This window comes from Sciurus vulgaris, assembly GCF_902686455.1.
Source record: "Sciurus vulgaris genome assembly, chromosome: 1".
Lineage (NCBI taxonomy): Eukaryota > Metazoa > Chordata > Mammalia > Rodentia > Sciuridae > Sciurus > Sciurus vulgaris.
In genome coordinates, this window is record NC_136461.1 from 112,303,591 (window position 1) to 112,327,220 (window position 23,630).

The window sequence follows — 23,630 nt, forward strand, 5'->3', positions numbered from 1 at the left end:
ATATTAACTCATTTAATGTAGAAAAGAAAAAAAAAAAAAATCCTTCTCCTGTTTCTCTGGGAGCCAGGGCTCCTGTCCAAGTCTTCCCTGTATCATTTTTTACTTTTCTTTTTCTTTCTTTCTTTTTTTTTCTTTCTTTCTTTTCTTTTTTTTAAGTATACAAGCAACACTAGTTGGGCTGTGCACCTAGTAGTGCACAGAAGAAGGAACAGAAGAAGGAACAGGCCCTGGGTGGAGAGCACAACAGGAAGAGACCCAGTAGAATAAGAGGAGATGCAAGGGCTCTGTGCTTTGGTTCTTGTTTCCTACAGTCCTCAGCTTCTCATAAGTCACCTCCTCTCAGCTTCCAACTCAGGGAGGAGGAAAAGATGGTGTGAAACTGGTGGTAGGAAATAAAGGAATAGATTAATAAATGAGGGAAGAGAGCCAAGTGCAGCAGACCATACCTATAAACCCAGCAACTAGGGAGACTTAAGTAGGAAGAAAGCAAGTTTGAGGTCAGCCTAGGCAACATAGGCCCTAACCAACATAGTGAGACCCTGTCTCAAGTCTCAAGATTAAAAACATTTTTTAAAAGGGCTGGAAATGTAGATTAGTGGTAAAGCACCCCTGGGTTCAATATTTGGTACAAAAAAAAAAAAAAAAAAAAAGGAATATTTGATCATGAGGGTAACCTTTTCTTGGCAGTACTCTGTAATACCTTGGATCTGGAAAGTGGCAGTCATTAAGGGAAGTTGGAACCTGACTGTGCATTCAGTTAGGCCCTCCAAACTCTAGTTACACAGCCGCCACAGGATGAGACGTTAGGCAAGTCTGAAAGCTGAAACAGCAGTTGGAACAATTACGGAGTCTGGGAGCAAAGAACCAAGGTTACAACAGTCCACGGAAGGAATAAAATTCTTGTGAGGCTGTAGAGTTGTAAAGAAAGGAGTTGACAAGACTGTAGGTATTAAGAAGAGGTGACAAAGATTATTCTAATGTTTTTCTAGTATGGACAACCACAAAATTAGTGGCAATGGGTCAATTTGGTAAAAGGGAGAATTTGAGAAAGGAAGATGGAGAGTCACTTGTTATGTTGTAATTTAAAACGTCAACCAGATGCTTAATGTAATATATGGAAAGATGCTATACTTAGCCATATCTGAAAGAGTAAGTTCGGATGCCAAAAGATGAGTTACTATGATGCATACACATTTGTGTGTCAAATCTCAGAAAATTCTCCTTCCCTCAATTGTCTGGGGGTCGCATTTCGGAGTTTCTGAACTACGTTTCCCAGGACGCCTTGCGCCACGCCCCTCTGCTTCCGGCGAGTTGTCCCAAGAGTCTCTGGGTTCAGAACTCTGCCTCCGCCCCTGGGGGCGGGGCGTCGTCGGCCTCCGGGAGTGCGGGATTACGCACTTCCTCCTGGGGTCGGAGGCCGAATAGCTGTTTGGCGGGTTCGAGTCCCGCCTACTGACTCTGGCCTCTGGCCCTTGAGTCCTGGGTGGGGTACATACACTGGGTAACCGCTCCTTTACGAGGGGCGACGGCATACCTTGTACTTCACCATGGAGGTCTACCTGCAGGGTTGTCGAGCTGCTCTGCAGGTAACTGATCCCTGTCTGTGACTGTAAGGAATGATGATGGAGTCCGGAAAGAATTAAGGTGTGGGGTATAGGGAGCCCAAGACGGTCCGTGTGGAGGGATCACCGAGTTGTAAGTAGGGGGATTGGGGTTTGATCAGGCTTGAAGCGTGAGGAGCAAAAACCTAGTTTATGAGCAGGAGACTGCTACTGGGTCTCTCGATTTTTGGTTCCCCACCTTCGAGGTCTTCCCGAGAGCGGGGAGAAGGAGTCTTGGGTCTGGGTTCTGATTTAATTTTTCTGCATGCTGTTGCCTGGGTCAGTTCGCTGAAAAGGAGCTGGGCAGTGCAGCCGTTATCCGTTCCGCTCTAGGTGTGTTTATACCTGTCTCCCCGCCCCTCTTTTTAGTTTTCGGCTCCCAAGGTCTGGATTTGCTTTCTGGAGTTCCGGTGAACCTCGGGTGTTAGAGGGAACCTGGGCGTAGAGCTTTCTTTCTTCAGAATTGGGGTTTCTCTCCGGCGGACCGAACTCTTTTCTAGATTGTAGAGGGGGTCATGGTATTTTACTTTATATCTGTGTTTTAAAGTCAAACAGCACGGAATACATCAGGCATGACCCACAACTTGCATTCCTTTGCCTCCGGTTTCTTGACCTTAACGTGCACAAATTAATATAAAAATCCCTCTGCTTGGAAGGCATAAGCACGAAGTGTGTTTGGAGTCAAAACCATAAGCATGACTCCTGGATTCTTTGGAGCTTATTGTGGGTGCTTTCTGAGCCATTTGGACCCTCCCATTCATGTTGACTAGCCGTGCAGCATTAGGCTGTTATACTCAGTAGCTGCAAAAAGCTAGCCAGAGAGAAATACAGGAGGTCACCTGGGCCCCCTACTTTGAATTATACCGCCCCTGAAGAAATCTAAACACAAGGCTGAGGATGTCTTCCTTTTAAGGTACCTTTTTGGGCTGGGGATATGACTCAGTTGGTAGAGTGCTTGCCTCACCAAGCACTAAGGGTCTGGGTTCAATCCCCAGCACCGCAAAAAAATAAAATAAAAAATATTTTTTAGTGGTGGGAGGGCTACCGGGGATTGAATTCCGGGGCATTAGACTATTGAGCCACATCCCCAGCCCCTTTTTGTATTTTATTTAGAAACAGGGTATCACTGAGTTGCTTAGCACCTCGAATTTGCTGAGCACCTCCTGCTTCTGCCTCCTGAGCAGCTGGGATTATTGTCCTGCTCCACTGCAGCTGCGCAACATACTTTAAACTCTACAAATTCCCCTGGGCATCTTTAACATACCCTAAATGTCACCCAATTCCTGCTGTGGGATAAATGAATGTTTTCTTATATTGAATTTTTCCTCGTGAAAAACATATTTGGGAAAAATTGTTTAAATGCATAAGGCAACTTGGAACCAATTCTTATTGGAGGACTAATGCAGAGTTTTTGTGGCACCATTCTAAGGGAATGATTTTTTTCTCAATAACTCAAATGACTGCTCTTTCCCACCATTTGATGAAGAACCCTTGGATCTAAAAACACTTTTTTGCATGCATCTACTTTCCAGCATCTACCTTCCACAATGCCCCACCCCCCAGCAGTATATCTCTACAGCATTATAAGACCTAAAAAAGACTCCCTCCCCCAATATTCCCAGTATCCTGAGTTCCCCTTCTCTGCATTCATCTCTGAAAGAGCAAGATCTACTTTCTTTCCAAACTTGTGAACTCTTAAAGGTGAGATTGTATGTTAGAACTGTTATCAACACAAAAGCTTGGCCAGGTTTTAGAGAATGGAGAAAATAAGACTGTAGGAATGACATTGAGTAAACTGGTGGCAGACATACTGGCAGATGCCAGAGATTTAGATTGTTTTTAATTATATCTATTTTTTTTTTTTTTTTGGGGTGCTGGGGATGGAACCCAGGGCCTTGTGCTTACAAGGCAAGCACTCTACTGACTGAGCTATCCCCCCAGCCCCGATTGTTTTTTTAAATTATAGCCGTAGTAAATACAAGAATATGAAATGAAGATGATGAAGTTCCCTTTTCTTCTTTTCTCTCTATCCAATTCCTAAGGCCCCCTGTTATGTTTCTTGTATAAAGAGGCATATTTAGACAAGCACACCATTGAATTTAAATGTTTCTGTTTGATAATTCTGTTTGATAGATAACTTCTTAGGAAATTGTGAATGCCTGGCTTTTGCACAGGATAGAGACAGTTGATAATCCAGCCAAGTCTCCTTTGATCTATATTTTTATTTTTATTTATTTATTTATTTGTTTTTGCTACTGGGGACTGAATCTTAGGGTGCTTTATTTCTGAGCTGCATCCCTAACCCTTTTTATTTTTTGAGAAAAGATCTTGCTAAATTGCTTAGGGCCTCCCTGATTTGCTGAGTCTGGTCTCAAACTTGTGATCCTCCTGCTTAAGTCTCCTGAGCCACTGGGATTACAGGTGTGCACCATTGCATCTGACTTATACCATATTTTTAACTTGATCACAAAAAATTTCTATAGGTTCTATCACAATGACAGTAGGATGTTTCATTTAAAAGAAATCCTATTTAACTAAATGTTCTTTTCATGGTGATTCGTCTTTCACTTCTAGGAGACAGAAGTCTTTCTTCGGGGTGGGAATGCATTCAAGTTCAGGTGGTTAATCTAGGAATAAAGGCTCGTAAGTTTTAGATAAGGAATTGTGTACACTTCTCAGGCATGAGGCAGGAATCAGGAGTAGCTGACTGTCCTTAGAAATTTATAGTCCTGATATCAGTATCAGTCCCATTTTTCTCTGCTGGGAAGGTTTGTCTCTGGCTTTTTGTCTTCCCCCGGAATTCTCCCTCTAATGATTAGAAAACTAAGATTGTTTGACCTGTGCTTTCAGCCAATGGGGTAGTTGGGTCAGAAGTTTAAGTTTCACAGATTTTTCCTCAACGAAGAGGAGAGCTGGTTGTGGTGGTGCAACCTGTAATCTCGGTGGCTCAGGAGGTTGGAGACTGGAGGATAGCAAGTTCAAAGCCAGCCTCAGCAAAAGGGAGGTGCTAAGTGACTCAATGATACCCTGTCTCTAAATAAAATACAAAAAGAGCTGGGGATGTGACTCAGTGATCAAGTGCCCCTGAGTTCAATTCTGGTACCCAAAAGAAAAAAGAGGAGAATGGTTCATTATAAGTTGTACTGCCATCCACCTATTTTGCCCTGATAGTCTTAGTTTCCTCAAGCATAATCATTAAGAGTACCCCTTTTCTTTTTTAGGTACTAGGGATTGAACCCAGGGGTACTTTACCACTGAGCTACCTAGTTCCAGTCCTTTTAATTTTTTATTTTGAAACAGAGTCTGTCAGAATTGCTGAGGGTCTCTGAATTCCCAGGGCTGGCCTGGAACTTGTAATACTGCTTCCAAGTCAGGATTATAGGCATGTACCTCTGCTCCTGGCACTCCTTTTCATCCTTAAAAGTGTCCCTCATTTGAATAACAAAGTATATAGTCATCCAGCTTTTAAACTGTGTTAAGGATTAGGGATATACAGCCACAAAAAGAGCACCAGATATGATATTGGACACCTATTACCCCAGCAACTCTGGTGGCTGAGGCTGGAGAATTCTAAGTTCAAGCCCAGCCTGGGCAATTTATAGAGACCCAGTCTCAAGAAATAAAAAGAACTGGGGATGTAGTTCTGTGGTTAAGTCCCCCTGTTTTCAGTTCTCAGTATGGGGGCAGGCAAGGTGAATAGTAAGCCCTTTACAGTAGAAGTTAAGTTCCATCTGAGAACCACACTGCTGGAAACTGTAGGTTTAGAGGAAGAGGATTGCTTTGGCCTGGTAAGGAAGGCTTCACAGAGAAAGGGGCATTTAAGTAGAACTGGAGTGGACAGGGAGGAGTAGAGAAAGAAGAAATGGAACAGAGTGCATCTTTTATATTTACAGAGTAGGCACTTCATGAACTTGGTTACAATATTATCCTCACTTTTATATAGGAAAATGAGGCTTAGAGGAGCCAGAGTCCCACTACAAGTAGAAACAGAGCTGGGATTCAACCCGAGTTTGTGATCTTTTCAAGTGACAGTTTTGCTTTTAGAGAAGAACAAATAGTGCAAAGAAATGGCAGAGTAGGGAATGTGCACATCATGGTTTGGGGGTGGTGAATTGTCCAGCTGGACTGGGGTAATGGTGGGTGAAGATGGAGAAAAGAATGCTACCACCTCCCTTGATCACCCCAGTTCCAAGATGTGCCACAAGTTCCTCAGTATCTCATTTGTATTCATTTCTTTTGGTTGCTGTCTGGGCTTGACTGAGCACAAAGGGTTAGTTGTTCACCTTGCTCTGGAGATCATTTCTCCACTTGAAGCTATGGACTTGTATTTGGTCCTTGCCTTCTGCTTTTCTTTGTCTTGTTTCTATTCCAGGGATCTGACTGATCCTGATTCTGCTGCCACTTACAGTGAAGCTGCACTATTGTAAAAGTGTTTTGGAAAGGTTCTCTGAGGACCACCTTGTACCCAGCAATAGGTCTGTCCTCCAATTACTCTTCCTTTTCTGTTTGTCTACCTTTTCTCTCCAGGACAGGGCCATATGTCCTTTCATGTAAATGTAGTTCCCTTTCTAGAGAACATAGGGCCCCCTCTTACTGCTTCAGTGAACAAGTTATCTCTGCAGCCACTTATCTCAAGTGTTTTGCTATTACTTTGGTCCAGAGTCATCTGGGAAGTTCATGGTTTACAGGAAACAAAGGGGCCTACTCTAGTATCAGGAGTAGGAATTGTAAGTCAAAGGAGTCTTCGGTCTTGGGTACGGAAATCTCTTATTGCTTTGGAGAAGAATTTTCTAAAGACTCACTGTTCTATAGTGTTGTTCAATATGAATGGGCCTTGACCTACATATATTTGTATGTGTGTGTATGTGTGTTTATTTTATTTTATTTATTTTTGATACTGGAGATTTATCTCTCCAATTTTTTTTTTTTTTTTTTTTTTTTTTTTTTTTAACCAGGGATTGAACCCAGAGGCACTTAGCCACTGAGCCCCAGCTCTTTTTAAATTTTAGTTACAATAGGGTCTCACTGAGTTGCTTAGGGTTCACTAAGTAGGCTAAGGCTGGCCTCAAACTCACCATCTTCTTGCCTCTTGAGCCTCTGGGTTTATAGGTATGCACTATCATGCTAGACAGGTTTTTTTTTTAGTACTGGGGATTAAACCCAGGGCGCTTAACTGCTGAGCCACATCCCCAACCCTTTTTTAATATTTTATTTAGAGACAGGGTCTTGCTGAGTTGCTTAGGAACTCAATAAGTTGCTGAGGCTGGCTTTGAATTCACCATCCTCTTACCTTAGCCTCCCAAGCTGCTGGGTTTAGTTGTGCACCATCATGCCCAGCTTTTTTTTTTTTTTTTTAGAGACCCTAGCCCTTGATGAATGGAGTTTTCTTCTGTGGCCTCCCCACTGACTTCTCTCCTACTCAATTCCACTAGAGTGACCTTGTACAATCCTTTGCTCTCAGCCCCTACAAAAGTGTTAATACTGTGGTTTGGAGGATGTCTGTAAGCTTGTCTGTGCTTATGTAAAACTACTTCTCTATTGTTTTGTTATGGCTCTAATTAGAAATCTATTTTAGAATATTTAGATGACTACAACAGAAACAACAATTACTGCAGTCTCTTTTTTTTTAGTCTAAGGAAGGTTGATACTGCATATTAAAACTGAAAGCATTGAAATGATTGTACTCTAACTTCAATATTAAATATCCGAGAAAACTTTAAAAGTTTGACTATGACTTATTATTATCAATATTAGTAATTTTTATTAGACATAAAAATGGTTCTTGAACTAAAGATTTTGCTCAAGTTTTTATAAGCCAAGTAAATTACTTCTGTATTTTTGATATGAAAAATTAACCAATTTTTGCATAGATCAGATAGTAAAATTTGCAATGTGTTACATTTTGAACTGCAGAACATGTGAAAGATTGTTCCCTAGCTATACTATTAAGTATTTGCAAAGCCTTAAGGAGTTTGAAGTAAATATGACCTTATTTTTATATAAATTTTTTTTTTCTTTTTTGCAGTGCTGGGGATTGAACCCAGGGCCTTGTGCTTGACAGGCAAGCACTCTATGAACTGAGTTATATCCCCAGCCCCATATAAATGTTTTAATATGTCACAGGAGGGAAATATTTCTTGAACTAAACATTTATATATATGTTTCTAAATAATATTTTAATGAGTTTTCTATGACAATAACGTCGTTGTTAGAAATTATGTTGCTATAATTATATTGCTCCAATATTTCTATAAAATTTCTATAACAATAAAATAGTTGAAAAATACTGAAATTAACCATAATTTATTATAATTTTATGTTCTTGGCTTTCTGGAAGTAACTCATCAATAATATTTTTATTAAAATCATTAACCATTTAAATATATTAGAAGAGAGATATATATATATATATGGTACATATTTTTCCTTTTTTTAGGCTTCAGAATTGCTGTGCATAGTACTGTTGGATTCTGTTTCTATTTAAAGTATCAATATCTTGTTTGTCATGGATTTTTTAAAATAAATTTTTAAAAAATTGTACATGTTTATGGGGTAAAGTATGATATTCTAATACACATACAATCCATAATGATCGAATCATTGATTGGTTTATCTCTCTTAGATATTTATCATCTCTCTTATTTTTTAAATATTTTTATTAGTTGTTGATGAATCTTTGTTTATTTACATGTGATGCTGAGAATCAACCCAGTGCCTCACACATGCTAAGCACGCAGTCTCTATCACTGAGCCACAATCCCAGCCCTTCTCTTTCTTTTTTTTTTTTTTGGTGCCAGGGATCGAACCTACAGTCTTGCACATGCTCTGCAGGCACTCTACAACTGTGCTACTTCCTCATCTTTTTTTTTTTTTTTTTTTTTTGTAGTACTGGGGATCAAACCCAGGGCCTCGTGCATGTCATCATTTCTTTATGTTGAAAATATTCAAAATCCTCACTACTGGCTATTTTGAAATAATTAATTTTTATCAACTATAGTTATCCTACTGTGCTACAGAGCTTTAGAAAGTTACTCCTCCTATGTATTTGGCTGCATCCCTTTACCTGTTAGCCATCCTTTCACCATCCTCTCTCCCCATTTCAGGCTCTGAGATCTACTCTCTTTCTTTGAGGTCAACTTTTTTGCTTCCATATATAGATGAGAATATGTGGTATTTGTCTTACTGTGCCTGACATATTTCATGTAATATAATGTCCTCCAGTTTCATCCATGTTGCTGCAAATGGCACAATTTCATTCTTTTATACCACTTTGTGTGTGTGGTGCTGAGGGTCAAACCCAAGAACTCATGCATGCTAGGCAAGCACTTTACCTTTGAGTCACATCCCCAGCCCCACTTACCCAACCTTCGTTCCTTCCTTCTTTTGCTACTTCCCTTCCTTCTTCTGCTTCTTCTGCTCCTTCCCTTTCTTCTTCTCTCCTACTACTGAGCTACATCCCTAGTCTCACATTTCCTTCCCTCCCTCCTCTCTTTTTTTTCATAGTGCTTTTTTTTATCCATTCATCTGGGAATATACACCCAGGTTGATTCCATGCAAGTAACAGATGTCTCTGACATATTCATATTTCAGTTTCTTCAGTTGAGGGATTACTGGATCATTGGTAGTTCTCTCTCTTGTTTTTTGAGGAAACTCCATACGGTTTTCCATGATGACTGAACTGATTTACATTCCCATCAATATCATGACCAGCATGTTAATTTTTTGCCTTTTTGATAATAACCCTTCTATCTGGGAAGGGATGAATCTTACTTATTGATGAGGTTTCTACATTGTTGAAGTAGGTCGGTCCAAAATAACAGTAATGCTGAAATTAAGAAATCCTGCTATAACTAGTATATCTTGTTTTGTCTCTCATCCCATCCTCTCAGAAGCAGAGTGAGATAGAAGTTCAAAAATAAACTGGTAAGAGAATTATTGTGCCCTAAACTAAACCATAGGTTTTATGTTCTCATTCACCCAACATAATGCTCATTCCTAAAATAAAATGATAATTTTTTTTTTTTTTTTTTGTATGTGTGAAACTGAGATTGAACCAGGGACTGGTATATGCTAGGCCAGAACTTTACTGCTGAGCTACATTCCCATCCCTTTTTATTTATTTTTATTTTTTATTTTGAGAAAGCATCTCACTAAGTTGCTCATTCTGGTCTCAAACTTGTAATCCTCCTGCCTGAGCTTTCCAAATAACAGATTACAGACTCATGCCTGGCTAAAATAATAATTCTTTAAGTATGTGCCTCGTTGGGCTGTTTTAGGAATTAAATGATTAGTTGATGCATGTAAAAATGTTAGAATAATACTTGACACCCTCAGTAAATATTTAACATAAGCAAAGCCAAAAAAGAACCCTGTCTTTGCTATTGTGGGCACTGTAGTCTAAATGTGATGTATTTAAAACTGATAAACTAAACAGATGCAGAGGAACAAGTTTAATAATAGTAGCTATCCTTTGCTCCTTAGAGTTCTTAACAGCAGCTGGACTTTTCAAAGCTTTAAAAATATAAGTTCCAGCAGCAGCAACTGTTCTTGCTTTAATCTGAAGCTACTTTTTGAGTTGTGTGAGATTTCAGTTATATAGAGTTATCATTGGGGCTTCTTAGGGCAGGCATAGTTTTCCTGGACAACTGGATAATAGACTTGATCTTATTTACCTTTATTTTCAAAGCCTTTTTGCCTATTCTCATGATTTAGAAGTGTAAGGGTTATTTCCCCATTTTAAAAATGGGGGCAGAGACTGGCAAACCATATGTTAGCTACCCTAATGTCCTTCTTTTGAAGCATAAGAAATCAGAGAATTATTTACTGTTCTTCTGTAAATTAACATTCAAGAAAACAGTTTACTAGAGAGAAAAGAACACTTTTCTACCCACTGGTTGTGTGTGGAATGCTTAAAGCTTAGGTAACATAGACACTTTGCTTATGTCTTCATAAAGTGAGGACCCAGGAAATTATGTGACCCACCCTTCACTATAAAGATCAGTAAAAGGATGTGTCTGAAGCCCACATGAGTATAAGGTTAATGGAGAAGGATGGAGATGTTTTTGTCAGTTTCCACTTCTCCTTTCTCTCCAGGAGTCCAGGCATCTGCATGTTGTACTGGGAAATGAAGCCTGTGACTTGGACTCCATGGCATCTGCTCTTGCTTTGGCTTTTTACCTGACAAAGGTGAGTACCTAGGAACAGAGCCCCTTAGAATGAAAAGATTTAGATTCAAGACCAGCTCTGCTATTTACCAGCATTTAGCCTTGGATAAGTTAAATCCCTTAACTTTACTGGTCTCACGTCAACATCTGAAATAGTACTTTTCAGTGTTGTGAAGAAAAAAAAAAAAAAAGAGTAAATGAGGTGTGTTCTTTTTTTTTTTCTTTTTTTTTTCTATTTTTTTTGCTGCTGGGGATTGAACTCAGGGGCACTTAACCACTGAGCAACATCCCCAGCCCTTTTTATATTTTATTTAGAGACAGGGTCTTACTAAGTTGTTTAGGGCCTTGCTAAGTTGCTGTCTTTGAACTTGCAGTCTTCCTGTCAGCCTCCCGAGCTGCTGGGATTACAGGCATGCACCAATGTGCCCAATTGGTAAATAAGTTCTGAGGGATAGGTAAACCATAAAGCAATATTCAAACAGATTATTATTGAGTTCCTTAGGGGTGTCAGTGGTCTAGAGTGTATTCATTCCTCTTGCTCAGGTTAACTCTTAAGGACTGAAAATATTTTTTTCTCTGTGGCATTGCATCTAGAACTAGGGTCTTTACTATGAGTTGCCTTATTGACTTTTATGTTATAGCTGAGGAGGAGGGAGGGGAAGAGTCATTTTTTTGGGGATGTGGGTGTAGCCTAGTGGTACAGCACTTGCTTAGCATGTGCAGCGCCCTGAATTCAATCCTTGGCACCTAAAAAGTAAAAACAATTAATCCTTTTATTTTTATAGAGTGGGTAATTGTGACTTTGAAAAAGGCAGTAGCTTATTCATGATCATGCCTCCTTTGGTTCCAATTGTCTTGTTACTTTTGTACCCTTTGATGTTGGGGATTGAACCCAGGGCCTCTAGCATGCTAAGTACATGCTCACTATTGAACTACAACCCAGCCCAATCTTGGTACTTTTTCCTATCCCAAAACTTGTGATACCTTCTTGTCACTTTCCTATTCAGACAAATGAAGCTGAGGAAGTCTTTATACCAGTTTTAAATATAAAACGTTCTGAGCTACCTCTACGAGGTGACAATGTCTTCTTCCTTCAGAAGATTCAAATTCCAGAAACCATCTTGATTTTTCGGGATGAGATTGACCTTCATGCATTACACCAGGCTGGCCAACTCACCCTCATCCTTGTTGACCATCATGTCTTACCCAAGTAAGTAGATGGAAGTTAAATTCATACTTATGTACTACATTGGACTCTGATGAATGAGATATAAGGAAAGGAAGAGTCTGCTTTTAGCGATCTTAAAGGTTAATTATAATTGATTGGTCATAGTTGATATAAAAATTCAACAGAAAATATTGTCAGTTCCCTAGTTATATGTTTGTTTATAGCATAAAGACATATAAATCATAAAGATATATAGCTCAGTGGCAGAGTACTTGCCTGGCATGTGTGAGGCACTGGGTTTGATCTTTAGCACCTCATAAAAATAAACAAATAAAATAAAGGCATGCTATCCATCTACATCTACAAAAAAAAAATGATAATTCAAATTTTAAAAAAAGACGTATAACAAAGAATAGGAACATTTTGAGTTCAAACTAAAGAATAACACAAAGATCATCTAAATCTGCCTTTGGTATCATTATAAGATTTTTTGGCAGATTTATTATAAACCTTTAAAAAATGGTTAGAACTGTTTTTAATTTTTAAAAGATTAGTAAGTGAAAGTATTTCCTACATAAATTCATGATGACTTCAGAATAATATGGTAAAGTCTATAAATATCTCATTTGAGTCTATTTGACAAATGTGTATCTGTATAATAATTCCAACCCCTAACTTATGACTGGAAAAAAATTGCTGAAAAAATAACATGAGCATGATTTGCCTAAGTCTTTCTGACTCCTGCTAATCTTAAAATGTATTTGTATGTGTGTGTGAGGCTGGTGATGGAACCCAGGGTCTCACACATGCTCAGCAAGTACTCTACTTCTGAGCTACACTCCCAAGCCTTTAAAATGTATAATTTTTCCTTGAGCATCCTGTAGTTGTAGCAGAAAATGACAGAGCCTGATAGCATTGATGAGCTATACATTCACACATTAATAAACTATTATTTAGGGGATGAAGGTAAGACAGTTTCCATTCTCATGAAGCTTTCAGTCAGGAAGAGCGAATTGGGTAAATAGATCATTGTAAGGGGTGTTGGAAACAAGTGATTGTCACTCTAGGGACAATAGGTACATGAAAGATGGAATCATTCATTATACCTGAAGGGAATTGAGGACATCAGGAAAGGTTTTGTAGCAGAGTTGATCCTTGATCTCAGTCTTGAAGTGGACTAGGTGTTTGATCCCTGAATGAAAAGGGAAGGTGTTAGAAAAAGTGTTCCAGGCAGAAGAAGTAATTAATAGAAACAAAGCCAGGCAGGCATGAAGTAGCATGGTGAATTGGAGCAACTGGAATTTATTTTGCAGAACCAGAGCATAAAATAGGAGGGGAACAGAGAACATGGAAAAAGATAAGACTAGAGAGATAGGCAGGGGAAAGATGATCAGATTACACTGTTTTAGGCAATGGGAAACTTGTTAATTATATCTACTCTAGGTCCTGGCCATCAAATTTGCTTTTATATTTTAAATTCAGACAGCTTTGTGAAGGATAACTTAGAAGGGCCCTTAGCTAGAAGCAGGTGATTGCTAAAGAGACTATTGAAATAGTTTATATGAAAGCTGCTGAGGGCCTAAAATAAGACAATAGCTGAGGGCTAGAAAGGAAGGCATGGAGAGAAGCCCTAGGATCTGGTCACCTGTGTGGAATTTGAGTATTGAGTGGATTGAGAAACAGGTAAGATTTTGATGTTGAGTATCAAAAATGTCTGTTGGAGGGCTGGGGTTATGGCTCAGTGGTGGCACACTTGCCTAACATGCATGCAGCCCTGGGTTCAGTCCTCAGCACCACATAAAAATAAGGGTATTGTGCCCACCTACAACTAAAAAATTTATATATATATTAAAAAAAATGTCAGTTGGTAGCAAATGCCTGCATCCCGGCAACTTGGGATAGGAGCATTGCAGGTTTGAGGCCAGCCTCAGCAACTTAACAAGACCCTGTCTCAAAATAAAAATAAAAAGGGCTGGGGGGTATAGCTTTGTGGTTAAGCTCTTGGGTTCAAACCCCATCACCCCCCACCCAAAAAAAAAAAAAAAAAGAAAAGAAAAGAAAAAAGAAAGAAAGAAATGTACAACAGATATGTGGACAAGATGTTTGCTGCAGATACTTCACTTATATGCTATTTAAATACCCCTTCATATATGACATTAAAGAATGGAGAGAAATGAGGCAGAGTAGGAGTAACCATAGGTTACCCAAGACATCTGCACTTTCCTTTGGTGGGTGTGGTCTGAAGATAGATAACCTGTCTTTCTTTCTCTTTTCCCATACCCTTCCCTCTCCACAGAAGTGATGCAGCTCTGGAAGAGGCCATAGTAGAGGTGCTAGACCATCGACCCATCGAACAGAAACACTGTCCTCCCTGCCATGTCTCTGTTGAGCTTGTGGGGTCCTGTGCTACCTTGGTGGCTGAGAGAATCCTGCAGGGGGCACCAGAGATCTTAGATAGGCAAATTGCAGCCCTTCTGCATGGTAAGGGTGATTTTGGCATTGAGATAGGACTAGTTCCTCTATTCCCATCCCAGAGAAGGGAGAGTGGAAAAGTCTGAACTCTTTCAGTCTAATCATATTCTTTCAAAACCATTCCGTTCATACCAGAGAATGGAATTATTACAGGGAACAGTTAGGCATTTATTTAAAGGCCTGTGAGATGTTTTGTTGGAGAAAGTATAAAGGAAGCACAGGGCAACAAACCTTGAAGCTTCCTATTTGTGGTATTTAATGGAAGGAGTACTAGCCAAATAAGCAGGAAATGGATTCTTATACCAATTCCACTAGGAAATAGGTATGTGTCCTTGAGCAAATCTCTTAACCTTTCTTATTTTCATTTTCTCCATTTATTAAAAAAAAAAAAAAAAAAAAAAAAAAGCACTTAGAATACACTCTTATTTCAACTTCAGAATTCTTTGATGAGGGTTGGGGTTGTAGTTCAGTGAAAAGTGGAAAAGCACTTGCCTAGCTTGTGTGAGACACTGTATTTGATTCTCAGTAGCACATTAATTAATAAAAATAAAGGTTCATTTACAACTAAAAAAAGTATATTTTTTTTTAAAAAAAGGTTTTAAAAATTCTTTGATGAGATTTGGCCTACTGAAGAAATGTCCTAGGGTTGGGCTTGTGGTATACCTGGAAACCCAAGCAGCTCAGGAGGCTGAGGCAGGAGGATCACAAGTTTGAAACCAATCTCAACAATATAGCAAGGCCCTAAGCAACTTAGTGAGAACCTATCTCAAAATAAAAAATAGAAAAAAAGGGTGCATAAGTGGGAATTTGGCTCATTGGTTAAGTGCCCCTGGGTTCAATTCCCAGTATCTCCCCCAACTCCCACAAAATAGGTGTCTTCTCTGTAATGAGGTTGCAACATCTCCAATGATTGAGATGTTCAGGCTTCCTTTCCACTTTTTCTCTATTTCCCTGCTTTGATTTAGGAGGTCTTACTGAGGATACTCAGTCCCAGTTTCTTGTTTTGTATTCAGTGAGTTTGCCCTGCAAGTCTCCTCTATATTGTGCCCATTTGGTTTGAAGTTTTATGTGTTCTAGTGGTTGTGAGTAGAGGTCACATGATTCAAGTTCTGCCACCCCCCTTCTCAATAGGAACCATCATCCTGGACTGTGTCAACATGGACATTAAAATTGGAAAGGCAACCCCAAAGGATAACACATATGTGGAAAAACTAGAGGCCCTCTTCCCTGATCTGCCCGAGAGAAATGACATCTTTGATTCCCTGCAAAAGGCAAAGTTTGATGTATCAGGTATGAAGTGTCAAGCTGAATTCTCTACTTCCCATATGAAAAAGCAAGTGGGCAAGCTGTTTTCATTGTATTCATGAGTACAATCAAAACAATTCCAGAGCATGCATAATGATTTACACTTCATACCAGAGAGAAATGAGGCATCATATTAGTCTGATCATGAACTGATCAGTCATTTACTGGAATGTTTTATCCTGGATCTTGGGAAGAAAGAGGAGGAAGAGTCTCAGAGGTTTCAGTCTAATCAGAGAACATAGGACTTATAAATAAAATATACCGAGGGAAAGTAAAATATCAGAGCAAGAGCTATATAATTAGAGAAGCAGAAGAAACATTTAGAATATACAAAGAAAGAGAACTAAAAAAAACTCTTATCTTCTACTCAACTAATACCTGACATAAAAAAGGAGAAAGAAAGATGTAAGGAAAGAAAGAAAAGTATTAAATGTACTTTGATTGATTAATTGATTGAGTCAGGTTCTCTGTATTTCAGACTGCAATATTTGCCTCATCTTTCTGAGTAGCTGGGATTATACCCATGTACCACAACCCCAAACTCAAATGTACCTTCATAAAGTTAAAACAGTACAAAAAGGGGGAAAATCAGAGGTGGGGTGTAAATTTTCAGTGATCTCCCCTGTTCATTGCTCCAAAGAGAGGCTATATTTTTTCTTTTCCTTGTCCTCACCTTCCTGGTGTTGGGACCCTAGGTTCCCCATTTGACTCATAGTCTTACATCCACTTTTTAGGGCTGACCACTGAGCAGATGCTGAGAAAGGATCAGAAGACCATCTATAGGCAAGGTATCAAGGTGGCCATTAGCGCAATATACATGGATCTGGAGGTAAGAGCAAGTTGTGAATGTTGATGGGAAGAGAAAACTTTAAATTTTGTATGTAACTTTGCTCCCTCATTTCTTTTTTTAAATTGGTGCATTATGATTATATATAATAGTGGAATTCATTGTGATATATTTATACATGCATAGAACATAATTTGATCAATTTCGTTCCTCATTACCTCTCCTTTCCCTCCCTTTCTTCCCCTGTTCCTCTTCTGCCCCTCATTTCTGACTTACCTCTGTACCTGTCTATATCTTTGTACCTGTCTACTCATCTCTGTTTCCTCTGTGACCCCCATAGCTCATCACCTCTAACTATACCTCTTCTAATAGTCCATGAACTAGCTTCCCTGCCTGCACTTTTGCATACTTAAAAACCATTTTTCCCACAACTACAAGAACAAGAGTGATCTTTTTAATGTTTAAATCAGGCTGGGCTTCGTGGCTTGTGCCTTAATTTCAACTGCTCAGGTGACTGAAGCCTGAGGGGTGACTGAAGCATGGGGAGAATCACAAGGTCCAGGCCAATCTGAGCAGCTCAGTGAGACCCTGCCTCAAAATAAAAACTAAAAGGACTAGGGATGTAGCTTGGTGGTATGGTACTTGCCTAGTATACAGGGACCTGGTGGAGGGACCAGGTACTGGGGGTGGAGGGAGAGATGAAAACCAGAGTATATCAGGTCACTCCTCCCTTTACTGTCTCTTTCATTTTACTTCTAATAAAATCTAGCAACCTCTGTGACTTGCAGGGCCCTGTTTGTCTGCCACGTTGGTTTTCTTTCTGTTCCTCAATAATCATTAAGATTATTCTCAACTCAGGTCTTTTGAACTTGGTTTTTCTCTTTGCTTCTTCTTATCATTCATACCTCAGCTCACATGTATCCTGTTGTGGGAGGTTTTCCCTGACCACCCTAACTGAAGTAATATCCCCTGTGAACAAAAAAATGACCAGGTGGGCATAGTGACACACACTTGTAGTTTCTGATACTTGGAAGACTGAGGTGGGAAGAGCATTTGAGCCCAGGAGATCAAGGCCTGCCTGGGCAACATAGTAAGAACCTATCTCAAAAAACCCCAAAAAACAACAATAAAAAAATTTTGTTAACAGTAATTTGTTTGGGGACAGGCGCTGGGATTGAATGTAGAGCCTTGTTCATGCTAACCAAGCTTTCCACCAGTGAACTATGACCTTAGCCCATTTTGTTTTGAGATTGGATTTCAAACAGTTAATTTTGTTGAATGAGTAGCAGAATGTAACTTTAATAATGGTGTGGGGTTTTAAACTTTTTTTTTTTCTTTTTGTGCTGCTGGGGATTCAACCCAGGGCCTTGGGCATGTGAGGCAAGCACTCTACCAACTGAGCCATATCCCCAGCCCCTGGTGTGGAGTTTTTTTTTTTTTTTTTTTTTTTTGGTACTAGAGTTTGAACCCAGGGGTGCTGTACCACTGGAACTTCATCTCTAGCTCTTTTTTAAAAAATTTATTTTATCTTACTTATTTGTACTGGGGTTTGATGCCGGGGTTGCATTATCACTGAGCTACATCCCCAGCCTATTTTCTTTTATTTTTAAATTTCGAGATAGGGTCTCATTAAGTTGCTGAGGCTGGCCTTGAACTTGCAATTCTCCTGCCTCACCCTCTTGAGTCACTGGGATAACAGGCATGCACAACTGCACCTGGCTTCATGTTTTAGTTCCTAAAACAATTATGTTTGACAAGTGTTGTCTCCTTATTTCATAGACAGGGAATATTAGATCTAGGAGATTAATTCAGCTCCTTGATCGAATAGCTAATAGGTAATAGAGATGGTTTTCAAACCAATTCTGTATTAATCCAAAGCCTATATTATCCCCATTCTATCTCTTTGCCTCCCAGCATGTATAAATCAGTTAATGGTAGATACCTTTTTAATGGAGCATAAGTCATTGGTTAATATGCAAAGAAAACCCTTCATAAGGATTTTTCATTGATGGTGACAAGGAGAGTCCAGCTGTAGCCCTCATCCCTCTCCATTTCTTCTCTTTCAGGCCTTTCTGCAGAGGTCCAACCTCCTTGCAGATCTCAGTGCTTTCTGCCAGGCTCACAGCTATGATGCCCTGGTTGCCATGACTATCTTTTTCAACGCTCATAATGAACCAGTGCGGCAGTTGGCTATTTTCTGTCCCCATGTGGCACTTCGAATGACGGTGAGTCCTTGTTCTAACTTGAGGACCTCCCAGCACTTGCCCATATGTTTTCCATGTTTTATAGCATGAAACTGGAAGGCTGTTCTTAGTTCTTGCCTTTAGACAGTGACTTTTTGACTATTTCTAGAACTTATACCATTGTTGAGAAAGGGGTTCCAAAGAGAATTAGAGACACAATTCCTGTTTAGAGGGAACCTGAAATCTGATTAGAAGGAAATGTTATAAATCTGGAATTAGAACTTGAATCTTGGTTTAATTATTAATTCCTCACTCCTAAAACTCAGTTTTCTTTCTGCTATGTTGCTTTAACAATTAGAAACACAAGGGCAGGGAGGTGGTGTTTAGCTCAGTGGTAGAGTGCTGGCCTTGCTTGTGTGAGGCTTTGGGTTCCATCCCTAGCAGTGGCAGGTGAGGTGGGATGAAGGGGACAAAAGAAACACAAGATAGAAACCTTGTCTACTACTTATCATGCAGAGGTTAATCTGTGTTATGTGCAGCCTAGAGCAGTGATCAAGAACCAGGTTTGTTCTCTTTCCTGATCTTCCATTTGGCTACCTTTCTCAATTCCTCCCCTTTCTATTCCTGTTGGTTAATGATTAGCTTAGAGGAGAATTTAAAAGTAGACTTAACACTGTCTAGGAACTCTGTGTGTTTCTTGGACCAGGTAGGGACCTCTAAAGAAACAATACAGCCAGATAATCCTTTGTGCTTATAAAAGGTGTATCTGGGAGCTAAACACAGTGATGAACACCTGTAATCCCAGCAACTCAGGAGGCTGAGGCAGGAGGATCACAAATTCGAGTCCAACTTCAGCAGTTTAGTGAGGTCCTGAGCAACTTGGTAAGACCCTGTCTCAAAAAAAAAAAAAAAAAAAAAATTTTTTTTTAAAGGGCTGTGATGTATCAGTGGTAAAATACCCTTGAGTTAAATCCCCAGTACCAAAAAAAGATTTATCTGTCCTTTTCCTACCTCCTTGCCTTTGTTTTCTACCCCAGAAAGCAAATGTGATTGATTTATTTACTTATTCATTCATTCATTCATTCATTCATTCCTCCTACCCACCCTCCTCCCTCTCTCTCTTTTTTGGTACTAGAGATTGAACCCAGGAGCACTTTACCATTGAGCCACATCCCCAGTCCTTTTTATTTTTTCTTTTGAGTCACAGTCTCACTAATTGCTTAGGGTCTCACCAAGTTGCTAAAGTTGGCTTCAAACTTGTGATCCTACTGCCTCAGGCTCCCAAGTTGCTGGGATCACAGGTCTATATCACCAAGCCCAGCTCTGTCTTTCTTCCTTTCTTTTTCTTTTTTTTTTTTTTTCTGCAGTCCTGGGGATTGAATCCAGGGCCTTGTGCTTGCTAGGCAAGCAGTCTACCAACTGAGCCATATCCCCAGCCCTATGTCTTTCTTTTTTAAATCCAGGGGCTCACACATTCTAGATAAGTGCTCTATCACTGAGCTATAAGTTGTTGAGGCTGGCCTTGAACTTGGGATCCTCCTGCCTCAATCTTCTGAGTACTGGGATTACAGGTGTGCACCACCACACCCTGTAAGAACTAGGTTTTTTGTTTTGTTTTGTGTTTTGTTTTTTTAATCAGGTAGATGTGCTTTTCTGTCCAAGGTTTATCACTTGTTGGCTGTTTGAGCTAAGGCAAGTCAGTTGACTTCTGAGTCTGTAAATAGCAGAATAGCACCCAATGGTTAGTTTGATATGGCCATTTATATAATATCATACATAAAGTACATTACTTGGCTCAGAGTAAGTGCTCACAACTTGTGGCTTTTACTAATGATGTCATGAAGGAAAATATACTTTGGCTATAAGAAATACCCTTCTACCTTCTGAACACTAGTCCCATCTCTGCCATGCAGATGTCTGATGACTTCTACCATTGCCTAGGCTGCCTCTGTGTTGAGAAATAGTCCTCTTTTCACAGTGTGCCCTACAACTGCCTTTCTTCCTCCTATGTTAGGAATAGTATATTGATTTACAACACTGGCTTTGGTGACAGACCTGATTCACTTGTCGGTTTTGCTTCATTCAAACCATGATCTTAGGGAAGTTGCCTAATCTTCCTATCTCAATTTCTCAATCCCTAAGTGAGGATAATAGTAATACATATCTTCTTCTTCTTCTTCTGTGTGTGTGTGTGTGTGTGTGTGTGATGCACATACTAGACAAGTGCTCTACCACTGAACCATAGCCCTAGCCCCAGAAATACCAATCTTATGAGGTAGTTATAAATATTAAATGAGATAATTATAAATGGCCATAGTCCATGCTTTGCCTATTTTCCACTCTTATTTTGTTCTATTCATACTTTTCACCTCAATCATCCTCCAGACTTCTGAGTAGGGGCTATTCCCATCTAGCTAAGGACAGAGTTCAAGTACCTACTTGACAACAACATACAGTAAAAACTAAGAGTCCTGGATTCTGGTTCAGAACTTGCCAGCATTCACATGATTTTGCTTTTGTTTCCTCATTGATGAGGAATGAAATGAAATGAGATATATGATCTAAAATGTTCTGTTTCTAAAATACTGTGTATATTAGAAATATTTCTTTTGTTGTTAGCATTAAAATTGAAGTGTAGATGATGTGATTAAATTTTTTTCCTTTGTTGAAAGCATCTCAATTAGAAGCCTCAGCCCTTTGCTATATCACATTATATATTGTTTCCCATTCTTGTCTCCTCTGTAGATCTGTGAAGTCCTGGAACGCTCCTATTCCCCACCTCTGAAGCTGACCCCTGTCCCAAACACCCACCCTAACCTCCAAGCCTATCTTCAAGGCAATACCCAGGTCTCTCGAAAGAAACTTCTGCCTCTGCTCCAGGAAGCCCTGTCAACATATTTTGACTCCACAAAGATCCCTTCAGGGCAGCCTGAAACAGTGGGCGTGTCCAGGGAACAGGTGGACAAGGATTTGGACAGGGCAGGTCACGCTCTGATTTCTGGACTGAGTCAAGATGAGGAGGATCCTCCACTGCCCCCGACACCTATGAACAGCTTGGTGGATGAGTGCCCTCTGGATCAGGGGCTGCCTAAGCTCTCTGCTGAGGCAGTCTTTGAAAAGTGCAGTCAGATCTCACTGTCCCAGTCTACCACTGCTTCTATGTCAAATAAGTGACTCTTGGGAAAGGAAGAGATAGTGGGAGAGTTTGCTTGACCCACCTCAAATGCATGTTTTGAGATGTTTGGAGATTTTGGCAGTTGTGTGTTCATTGCTCCAGGATCTAGTGTATTGTTCTCATAAAACTGGGGGGAGAAAGAAGGGGAAGAAAGCAGCTGCTTCACTAATGGCTTTCCGCCTTTTTCCTCAATCTCTATCAGACAAATTGTATTATTTAATTTTATTAAAATCTGCACTGACTTTGCTCTTCATTTGTCAGGGCATAATATGATATACCCACTGTCCCAGCAGAGAAGGACAAGAAGAATGCCGACCCCAAAAGTACCCTCAGTAAGGATCTTGAACAGAACCAGTATCTGTCATGAAACCAAATGTTCTTTGTCTCCATGAATTCACTTACTCAGTCAATGTTTATTGAATACCTACTTCAAACTAGATAGAAGAGTGTGTGCTTTGGAAATTTATTCCAGTTTTTAGCCTTCAGCAGATTTCTAGCTCTGTGACTCTTCTTTTTGCCCACCCATTAGGTGATGGTGTGTGTTTCAGAGATGGCTAAATTTCTATTCTGAGCTTATTGTGACTGTTTTATTTCTTAATTTGGGAGCAAGTTGGAGGCCATTATCATCTGTCCTGATCAGGTGGTCTGGCTCTTTTTCTTTAGATCCTTCTGTCCCAGAGCCACAGGAACCATGAAAAGTTACTGAAGACACCTACCTTTTTAGAGTTCAGGAAGCACCCAGGAAAGTCCTAAGACCTCACAGACTCTTTCCCTAAAGATGGCAGAATTGGAATGAGAATTCTGGTAGTGAATTTCTTATCCATCTCTTTCTCTTTTTGTTCATGTTAAAAGAAAGCATGGAGTTCTAATACTAACTGCTATAAATTGTGTATCTCTTGGCAAGACACTGCATTACTCTAGGTCTTATTTTCTCCATATGTAAAACAGGGTTTGGACTAGATGTTCCCTGGTATTCTGTAATCTGCAGCTTGCTACCATCCTTTCTCTCCCCTGCTTCTCTGTATTTTTCTTTTTTTTTTTCCCCCCGGGAATGCTCAGGGTCACTGGATTGTATTTATGTGTGATTGTACCAAGGGATTTAGCCTCATGTAGCATGTACAGGGATGTAACTCATACCTTAGTGACCCAGCAAAGAGCTCCCATCCACTGACTTGTTCTGCATGTGTAGAGTCTCCCTTTTGTCTTCAGACCAACCTGCTCTCCCCATGTAAGTTGCCAACAGTTTCACTGAACGGTGGGGTATGTGATGGTTTGGGCATGACATCTTCTAGTGTCACGGGGCAGTCTGATTATAGTTTAAGGATATGAAGTCTATAGCCCTTTGGAAAGTAAAAGTAGTGGTGTGATCACTGAACCAAAGGAATTTATGTTTTGTAACTTGGGTACTTTATTTTGCATTTTATTAAATATTAAATACTTTTTTTCCTCTTTGGGTTCTTGTCTCTTTTTTATAACTATAATAAGACTTTTCCCTTCAATAATCAGTAATTATTTTAACTTCCTGCAGATTCCTCTCCCTTCTTCCTACTATACTTCTTGTTGTTTCCTCCTACTTTTTTTTTTTTTTTTTTTGTACTGGGGGTTGAACCCAGGGGCATTCTACCACTTAGCCTTTTTGAAATTGTTTTGAGATAAGGTCTCACTAAATTGCCCAGGCTGGCCTCAAACTTGTGATCCTTTTGCCTTGGCCTTTTAAACAGTTGAGATTACAGGTGTGCACCACCATGCCCAGATTCTGGTGTTCTTTTTGTTTA

At 39.8% G+C, this 23,630-nt stretch overlaps 1 protein-coding gene across 7 annotated transcripts; it reads left to right on the plus strand.

Moving 5' to 3' along the window:
• Window positions 1-1,346: 1,346 nt before the first annotated feature.
• On the plus strand, window positions 1,347-23,306 carry PRUNE1 (prune exopolyphosphatase 1). Of its 7 annotated transcripts, none has more exons than XM_079147600.1 (9): window positions 1,353-1,695; window positions 9,491-9,524; window positions 10,695-10,787; window positions 11,773-11,975; window positions 14,230-14,414; window positions 15,537-15,695; window positions 16,445-16,539; window positions 18,564-18,722; window positions 21,426-23,306. In XM_079147600.1, exons 3-9 carry the CDS (start codon window positions 10,749-10,751, stop codon window positions 21,852-21,854), a joined length of 1,269 nt encoding a protein of 422 aa, XP_079003726.1. In that variant the 5' UTR covers window positions 1,353-1,695; window positions 9,491-9,524; window positions 10,695-10,748; the 3' UTR covers window positions 21,855-23,306. The 7 variants fall into 7 exon arrangements, with proteins under 7 accessions (XP_079003728.1, XP_079003723.1, XP_079003726.1 ...); XM_079147601.1 differs by lacking the exon at window positions 9,491-9,524 and adding an exon at window positions 8,705-8,756 and having other exon boundaries at window positions 1,353-1,586; window positions 10,693-10,787; XM_079147599.1 differs by having other exon boundaries at window positions 1,353-1,586.
• The last annotated feature ends 324 nt before the right edge of the window (window positions 23,307-23,630 follow it).

Excerpts from the sequence above, each read along its gene's own strand:
- PRUNE1 (XM_079147597.1), top strand. The coding sequence starts at position 1,548 with ATGGAGGTCTACCTGCAGGGTTGTCGAGCTGCTCTGCAG. Across the intron at positions 14,415-15,536 it reads AATTGCAGCCCTTCTGCATG|GAACCATCATCCTGGACTGT; the intron begins GTAAGGGTGATT and ends CCTTCTCAATAG. Across the intron at positions 18,723-21,425 it reads ATGTGGCACTTCGAATGACG|ATCTGTGAAGTCCTGGAACG; the intron begins GTGAGTCCTTGT and ends TCTCCTCTGTAG.